The sequence below is a fragment of the Sebastes fasciatus genome, chromosome 24 (genome assembly GCF_043250625.1).
Source record: "Sebastes fasciatus isolate fSebFas1 chromosome 24, fSebFas1.pri, whole genome shotgun sequence".
Taxonomy (NCBI): Eukaryota; Metazoa; Chordata; class Actinopteri; order Perciformes; family Sebastidae; genus Sebastes; species Sebastes fasciatus.
In genome coordinates, this window is record NC_133818.1 from 4,424,601 (window position 1) to 4,434,413 (window position 9,813).

Sequence of the window (9,813 nt, forward strand, 5' to 3'; positions counted from 1 at the left end):
AAGAAAGAGGGGGTGTATAAATTGCAGCTGTGCTAAATTATCAGAGTGACTAATCGGCATGGCAACCAGATTTCTCCGGAGCTGTAAGACTGTCAGGAGACGTTTGAGTTTCTTAAACCTGCAAAAACATCACTCTGCATCCAGTTGTTAAGACGTTTTAATTGATTAAAAATCTCCATATTTGGGATTAAGTCTCTGTCCGACACCGTGAGGAGGAGGAGGAGGAGGAGGAGGAAGAGGTGCATACCTGTCTCCAGGATATAATCAGACAGTGATCGGTTGCACTTCCATCTTTACAACTTGTCGCACACAGACAGTAATCGCACAGACCACCAACTTAAAAGGTCAACATACTTTAAAAGCCATTCATCATCAGCTTACTTTGCCTCATTTCACCTCTCTGTTGAGACATGAAAGCCTTCCTCACTCCTCTTCTCCTTTATCTAATAAACAGAAAGATCCAGGATGATGGGAGCAAATGTGTCCGCTGGTGTTTTTTCAGGCCCGGCAGCTTCATCGTCTCTCGGTTTAATTGGCGTATCATGTTTCTGTGTGGTTTCCCACAAGGATACCACACAGTTCACACGCTCACATGTATGATCTTCAACCATAAAACACAGGGCTCAATAATTAGACTGAGAGCTCATGTTACTTTGTGGTCAGTATTGTTATTATTAAGACTTGTATCCGGCAGAATTATTAAGAGAAGTAAAATATTGGGCTCCGACAATGTCAGAGAAGTATGAAATAAAGGCAAAACTACAATTAAGACAGACAGTAAGATGATATCTGAGGGGAAATGTGCATCTTGGAACAGCACAAAGACATTTAGTCATTGGCTAAATGGCTTGTCGAGTATACCGTCCACCTTGGAAGTTTGCTCTGAAGAACAAACTTAAGGATTTTCTCTATTTTGAGTGACTATTTCCTGTTTCAACATGACAAAGCCAGCTCCACAAAGAAAGGGTTTTCCCAGTTTGGTGTGGAAGAACTTGACTGGCCTCCACAGCTCATCAAACACCTGGATCGAGTTAATGTGTCTCCACATCCATTCATATACTCACAGTACTTCTATGAACCAGCAGATGGCAGCAGCTGTATTTCTTGTCAGTTTTCAAAGCAGTAAATGGCAAAAAAATACAGATGAAATATTGCCACCTGTTGTCTGAAGTCTGGAGTACTACAGAGATTAACTAATGTACCATATCTCTTTACTGAAATCTCAGCTTTCACAAACCTAGAAATCTTTCAGTACACCACAGACACTCCTCACTGATTTCTATCTGTGCCTGCTGTGTTTTCAAATCATCAAATAACTCAAATTCTTCAAAGCGAAGAAGCAAAGAAAGTCCCCCGTGGGGCATCTTGGCAGAAGCGCAGCAGAAATCAACACCGTGACACTCCCCAGATCCTTACACCCTGCGGTATGTCCAAGTGGGCTCTTGGCACAGACAAAAGCAGGGCATTTTCAGACGAGAGGGTGTGAGACGGTTCCCCTTATCGAGCCTCAATGCACGATTCATTAAGCAACACGGGAGCTCCGAGACGAGACAGTCGACTCCTTGTGTGTGTGGAGGATCTGCTGAATGAGGACGTTTGTTGTGAAGAATAATGGGAGGTATAAGTATGGTGGCGTCTTCTGAGTGTGAGAAAACAAAACAAAAGTTTTGTTCCAGAAAGAGGAGATGATTGACAGCAGAAAATTAAAAGCAATTACGGTCATATTAGTTCTGTTTTGACATAAATTAAAATGTCTCCTCCGTGTTTTTCTGTTGGTCTCACCTGTCAGAGGAACATTTTTGCAGCATGAGCCTGAAGAGACGTGACATTCAAGGCCTCGTAACTTGAGGCTTTCAAGTGCTGCAGGTTTAAATTCCTGCAGCCCAGATACTCGAGGGCAAGCGCAGTTCACAACAACGCTGATGCTCACAGCGAGTCATAAACCGCTAAACCACAGACACTATTAGAAAGCTAGCTTTATCCAAAATATGACGTCAAAACTGAAATGAAAGCTGCTTCAAACTGGATTTTGACCTCCAACATTCCTCCATGTAATTGTGACACTTGACGTGCATCATTTCACATTTCACTCCCTCCAGCACTTCACTAAACAAGCTGCTGAATATTGTGCACTCGAGTGTGCAGTGGCATAAAAAAGTAGTTCAAGTTGCACATGGAATAATAAGCAGTTGAGATAATACGGTTAAATGAGGGACTTGTTCTCAACCTGACTATTATTCCATTAAAGGTTAAATAGGGATGTCAAAGTTAACGCGATAATAACGCATTGACGCAAATTTATTTTAACGCCACTAATTTCTTTTAGGTTGTAGCGGGCTCAGTTTTAAAGCTAGAGAGAAGATACTGGTATTGTTATCTACTACAATACTATATGAAAATCCACTGGTACCATGTCATACTAACTTGTCGTGAAGGAGGCTAAATAACGCTCCAAACTTATGCTGAATTTTGGCGAGGAAAAACTGTCATGGTCATTTTCGAAGGAGTGCCTTGACCTCTGACCTCAAGATATGTGAATGTAAATGGGTTCCATGTGTACCCACGAGTCTCCCCTTTACAGACATGCCCACTTTATGATAATCACATGCAGTTTGGGGGAAGTCATAGTCAAGTCAGCACACTGACACGCTTTGTTTTGGCATTTTGCCTGTATTAGATAGTGATAGTGTAGTGTAGATACAGAGCACAGAAGAGATGGAACGAGAGAAGTATGTGTAGTCATCACCTTCCCTCATATCCCTGAACCTGGAACGCAGCGGCAACAAACAACTATAAACCAACTTTATGCACAAGTGGACCTCAGTCATTAATCTCTGCCCAGTAAATCTGCATGTCAGTAAAACTGTGACCAGCCTGAGAGCTTCTTCTGTGTCAGTGTCGTTTCCTGGCTGATTAACAGCAGCGTGAATCACTCCTAAAGAGGTCCGAGGCCTCTGTGTTGGCAGCTGGATGATATGACTCTGTTTGGCCCTTTGTGGTGGAAATGATAAAAACACTGATGTGATGAAATGCCATGCAAAACATGTAGCTGCCTACATGGAAAAGATGACAATGGACGAGTCAGCTGTGGTTCGGGTTGAGGGCAACGTGAACACAGAAAGGTTTCACTGTAGAGCCGCTTCACAGCCAGTAAAGTTAACGAGCCCACGACCGATTAATGTCTGCTGTGAACAAAAAGCTTCTGTTTCTGAGGGTTGGGTGCAGTAAAGAGTATCATGGCATGTGCAGTCAAGAGTAAGGAGGATATTTAACGTCTTTTATGTGAAACTAGCTTCAGGCTGAAGTTGATCTCCTTGACAAAACTCGGTTCTTTAGCCTGCACAAACCTGTGGCGTTAAATATATTTATATAAAGTTACATATTTTTAGCAGTATTTAATGGTTGAACAACTTTAAGAGGAAAAGAAAAGCTGCTTCACTTTTTTTATTACATTAAAAGTAACCTGCACCAATAAAATGTTACTCTTTGGCAGAGCATTTTGGCAAATTTTTCTTGGGCACTACCCACATAATCAGCTGTGCTGCTCATCCCTCAAATGCATGATCCTTACAAGTTGGACATCATTGTGAAGGTAAATAAACAGGCTTTCCAACGATGTAAAATACAATGACCATTAGCATTGTAACAACAGAGAAATAATCCACCAAACACAAGTTTCCGAACTTTTTTTCCCCAGTTTATATACATTTATACCTGATGAAAGCTGTTTAGACTGAAATGGAGCTGAAACAATCAGTCAATTCATTGATTTGTTAATCTCAAATTTGCTTCACTGTTGATTTAAACAATGAAACTTATGATTCAACATATTCTCAGTTGAGGACAAATGACTTCTGCACAGGAAGGGATTTGTTTTATGTATAAGATTAAATACAAGACCGTGCAACAAATATGAACCCATTAGACTAACAATTAAGAACAGTGGTGTCTTTATTTTAACAGCGTGCCGGCCCAGACACGCCCGCTCTTTGTCTCATCACCAAACGAGTCATTAAGGGATGTTTCAGGGATTTTCGCTGACGTCACGTCCACAAAAGCTCCAACCAGCAGCCAGATTCTCGCTCCTACGTCTAGAAATCAAGCTTAAATGAACCCTAATCTATACATGCTATTTGTGGGTAACAAGCTGATTAGATCTTAAAGAGCAGAGCAGGTGGGAGAAGCAAAACCACAGCCACCGTTATCACCACTATCACCACCTGAGAGCCACCAGCTCTGCAGCTGGGAAAACAAAGCATCCCCCAGTATAACAGCGAGCAGCTTCTGACCGGCCGCTTTAGACGGCAGATTGAATAGAAAGATGGAAAGATGGAAAGTAAACATCCTCTCACCCCTCAGCATGAGATCATACAAACACTTTAACACTTCCGCTGTCACCTTCAACTAGGTGGCAGCAGGTAGGAAACACCCACAGCTGCCCTTTATGAGGCTTTTTAAAGTGCTCTATAGAGACGCTATCATTATTCACATACTGTTGTAAAAAGGGCTTTCATGTTTCATTTGTTACTGTCTACATCTGATCAGTCTGAAGGCTGAATTTGAGACGCACGCAGGATAAAAGCTGTAATTACACATGAGAATGGGAGGTAACCGCGGTGAAGAAATGGCCTTGAGGCTATGTGAACTGGAAAATAAGGAGTTGCTGTTTACGCAACCTGAAGATACACTTTATTCTCTGCTGTACATTGTATATTTGAGTTGTTTATTTGGTATGTTAGCTTTTATTATTTTGATATAATGTCTAAAATGTCTGCTGTGGTTCTTTAAATTTATTTTCTTTGTTTTGTTGTGTCCTTTTCTCCCTTTTTTTTGTTTCTTTCTTTCCTGTCTACCTTGGTTATACACTGTAAAAAAAAACACATTTTTTACAGTTTTTTTCAAGAAATTTTACTTTTTTTTTCTGTATTTCAAAATGACAGAAAAAAAAAATGTTTCATTTGTGATTTATATGTAAATGGTCTTAGATTTACAGTATTTTTTTGTAATAAAAATCGTAATTATCTGTATTTAAGCTTTTCTTGATCATTTTTAAAAGATAGTTATTCTGTTTTTTAGATGTTTGACTCTATTTTAACAATTAATTTATGTTAGAAGAAAAGGATTTCATGGAATTCTAAAAGCATTTCTTGTAAAAATACAGATTTATTTTGCAAAACTTCTGAGTTAATGTAAATTTGGGCTTTTGCAACATAAAATTAAATTTTTCATTTGTGATTTATATGTAAATGGTCTTAGATTTACGGTGTATGACTATTCTAACAATAAATATATGTTAAAAATAAAATGTTTCTTGTAATATTACAGTAATAAAGGCTAATTATATAAAGATAATTACTGTTGGTTTTTTTTACAGTTTATTTATGATAATTAACGGACAGTATCTTTCCGTTTTTCACATCTCACATTTCAGGGGTTATGTGAGATTTAAAAAAAAATATCAGTCATGCATAATTCCTAATATATACATATATATAAAATTGGAATTGAATTTTTGAAATTCGTGTCTATGTACACAAATAAATGCATTACATTTTGTGACTATTTCACAAACTGCTGTGCAACTGGGCTGCTATATAAGCTATTGACCGCTTAACAGTCTGCCGGAAGTTATTCTGTCTTTCAGAGGTTGTAGCGGACTTAGTCTTCAAGCTAGAGTGAAGATACTGGTATCATATGAAGCTAAAAAACCTAAGGAATCCATTGGTACCATGTCATTTTAGCTTGTCGGTAAGAACAAGCTAAATAACACTCAAAATGTATGCTAACTTGGCTTGGAAATACTGCCATTTTCAAAGGGGTCCCTTGACCTCTGACATGTGTAATAATGAAAACTCTGAGATGAACAGAGTGAAAACTATCTTATTAGATAAAACATGACAAACTGCATAATTTGTAGATGAAAAAGTAATAAATTGCAAAATATCTTATCGCAAAACTCGATATTGAAATCGCAATAAGATCGTATCGTGATAAGATCGTCTCACTTGGCCTCTGGTGATTCCCACCCGTACTATCTAACGCAGCTGAGCAAGACCTGTTTATTCTAGTCAAACCCAAACAGAGAGTCTTCATCACAGCTTAACTACAGCACACCATAATTAGTAGTTCAACTGAGAAGAAACCACACCGACTTAAAGTAATAATCTGCTTTGTTTTTATATAAATAAAAGTCTGCTGTGCTACCGTCTACCCCCCATTTGATCTAATGAAACGGGGATTTAAAGTTGATCCAGCTCGTGAAAACACTTCAACAGCCTTTTGTGGGAGAAATCATCAGGAAATAAGGTGGTTAATGTAATAGTTTAGTCCATAAAATGTCTTCAAAAACGGTTATGTTGTGGAAACAACAGTCCGAAATCAGCAGATTTTTACAGACTTTAACCTGGAATGTGTTTGCTTGATAAATACTTTTGTTAAACTATTTAATCTAAATCATTTAAGTGCTAGTTTAATGGATCATTTTGTGCAAAAAAGGGACAGTGCTCCTTTAAAAATGCATCTTCTGTCACGCTTCTTTATGTATAAGATGGCAAATAAAGTGCTATAGGAATATATTACTTCATGAAAGTACCCATTGTCTTTAACTTTAAGTGAAATTTCCATATTTGTAAAGGCAGAAAACGGCCTCATGTTCAGACAGGCTGTGTATTTCCTTGTGTTGTAATTATCCGCTGGATTATATTGCCTTTAAATCCTCAATATACACCACACTATTAAGTGAACAGCTACTTATTTAGTACGACACGGTACACTGGTTTTTATTACCATTTGTTGTCTGCTTTGATAAACTATAGCGTCGTATATCACGGACCACCCAGGGGAAAAGTCTGCTGCTTATGATCCAGCATACTTCTGTTAAGTGCTTACATGCTATGTAAACACAGTAAATCTGAGGAGGCGTTATATCTGCTAAACGTAGAGAAAGAAAGCGAAGACGTTGTTGTAAATTCTGATCCCTCACATCCTCTGACACTGTTAGACGGTAAATTATCAATAATGATGCTCAATGTTTGACAGGAGGTTTTGCAATTTCCTTTTTTGGTGGAGTGAATTTCCCACAACCTGAAGACAAAACACACAATGTTTGTGTGTTTTGAAACCACAGCCAGGTAAAATCTGGCGCTGAAGATGAAGGGTGCCCTGAAGAGGGGAAAATCTGAACAAACCGAAAATTACCAGCCTGTACACACACAGTAACACACACAGTAACACACACACACACACACACACACACTGTTCTGCACTACAACACACTGAAAAGCAACTTCACGAGTAACATCCCTCGCCTGCACCGACCCTTAATTCTTAACTTTAGACTTAAATATTAATCCTAAGGAAGTGATGATCTGTAAAATGTCCTTTTTTTCAATAAGACACAAGCACACACACACACACACACAAGTACAAAAACCATGGATGGATTACTGAACGAGCCAAACGGGAACAGGTCCAAGAGATCAAGGGTCAGAGCGTCTGTTGAAGTTAACATTTCTTGGTGGAAAGTCAAAGAAATGGCTACAAAGAGACACAATACAATCACAAGATGTATAATAAGACCACAAAGAGATGCAAAACTACAATAAAGAGATGCAAAACAACCACAAAAAGATGCAAAACTACAATAAAGAGATGCAAAACAACCACAAAGAGATGCAAAACTACAATAAAGAGATGCAAAACAACCACAAAGAGATGCAAAACTACAATAAAGAGATGCAAAACAACCACAAAGAGATGCAAAACTACAAAAAACAATTGCAAAACGTCAAAGAGATGCAAATCGACCACAAAAAAACGTGAAATGACCACAAAGACACACAAAACAACAAGAGACACAAAATGACGAGATGCAAAACAATCACAGAGACACAAATCAACAAATGAGACAAAATAACAAAAAACAGATACAAAATGACCACAAAGAGATGCAAAACTACAAAAAATAGATGATAAAAGAACCACAAAGTGAGGCGCAAAATGACCACAAAAAGACGCAAAACAAACACAAAGAGATGCAAAACTACAATAAAGAGATGCAAAACTACAATAAAGAGATGCAAAACAACCACAAAGTGATCCAAAACAACAATAAACAATTGCAAAACGTCGAAGAGATGCAAATCGACCACAAAGAAACGTGAAATGACCACAAAGAGACGCAAAACTACAATAAAGAGATAATAAAACAACCACAAAGTGAGGCGTAAAATGACCACAAAGAGACGCAAAACTACAATAAGGAGATGCAAAACAGCCACAAAGAAACGTGAAATGACCACAAAGACACGCAAAACAACAAGAGACACAAAATGACGAGATGCAAAACAATCACAAAGAGACACAAATCAACAAAAGAGAGACAAAATAACAAAAAACAGATACAAAATTACCACAAAGAGACATAAACGACAAAAGAGTGAGACAAAATGACAAAAAACTGATTTTAATTAACAATAAAAAGATGCCAAGCGACCACAAAGAGATGTAAAACGTGCATTTGTTTTGTGTTTCTTTCAATCTGACTCTGATATAGCCGGGGGGCCCCTTCTTCATGTCTGAGCCCGGGGGCCCGCTTTCTCATAATCTCGTCCATGTACAAAACAGTGCTAAAGAAAACCAGCTTAGTGAGGAAACCTGAAGCTCAGCCGGCAGAAAAAGGCAGCAAATACAATACAATAAATGCAAAGTCATCAAATTACAAAAATATCCCTGTAGGATATTCATCCAGTGAAGAAGAAAAGCAGGTCAGTGCATGATTCTGTTACATGCTTCACTTTTATAAACCAAACAAAGGCAGACAGTCAGACAGACAGTACAGTAGAGGAAATGCTATGAGCTATTCATAATTCCCAAAAGACAAGTCCAGACATTCACATCAACCACAACCTCATTCCAGCCTGAAAACACCAAGCTTTCAGATCATGTGTCAGCACATAGCCTGCTCAGTATTCACAGCAAGGGGATGATAATGTCTGAATTCTAATTAAAAAGTTAGGTGCTGTTTCTAAGATAGGATGTGCTTTAGAGCCAATTAAAAAGATACCTAATACCAAACTTGTGTTTTGCAGCATTTTAAAGCAGATTTTCTGCACTTTTTCTGCAGAAATTTAAAGTTTTGCAGCAACACTTTCTTTAAAACACTCTGCTGAATTAATACAAGTATTTAAATATGCTAAATAATTACAGAATAACTAACAAAAGCAACATGCACTCACCTCTTCGTTGAGCTTGTACCTGTGTGACCAGCAGCAGCAAGAGGATGCAGGTGTGCAAGCTCTGCAACAGAGACCACCTGTCCATCCTTGAAGTGTTTATTAGACTATTTATGATTTTAAAAAGGAAAAAAAACTATTAAAATCCTTCCTGAGGTGCGTTCATCTCCAACGCAGCTTGTGGGCGAAAAATAAACCAAAGTTTCCTCGACCTCTTGTCTACCTGAGAGGATGTGAGCACCTTCACTCAGAGCAGCTAATGACTTCACTGTCAAGCTACCATGGTAACTAGCTGCAGGGAACTTCCTGCATGGGCTTTTCAAAGTAAAAGCTCCACACATTATCTGCAGCAATAAAAGTTTACATTGTGATAATGGCTCATATGACTGCTAAATAAAAACTATTTAAAAATTAATTAATAATTATTTAAAATATAATAATGGCTACTAAAATAATCTATATGGATTCTTGCTTTATTATCATATTATAATATATTTTATGCACACTGCAATCAACATTACACAATCTAAAGTTCAGTTAATTTGATTAAAAATGACTGTTGAAACCTGTTTTTAATGTT

At 38.0% G+C, this 9,813-nt stretch overlaps 1 protein-coding gene across 1 annotated transcript in view; it reads right to left on the minus strand.

The window, feature by feature from the left end:
- Positions 1–9,488, minus strand: part of LOC141762672 (uncharacterized) — a 38,042-nt gene extending 28,554 nt beyond the window's left edge. Inside the window, exon 1 of the mRNA XM_074626647.1 lies at positions 9,237–9,488. Coding sequence (XP_074482748.1) covers positions 9,237–9,321 — 85 coding nt within the window. The 5' untranslated portion in view covers positions 9,322–9,488. The remainder of the gene's footprint in view (positions 1–9,236) is intronic.
- Positions 9,489–9,813: the final 325 nt, after the last annotated feature.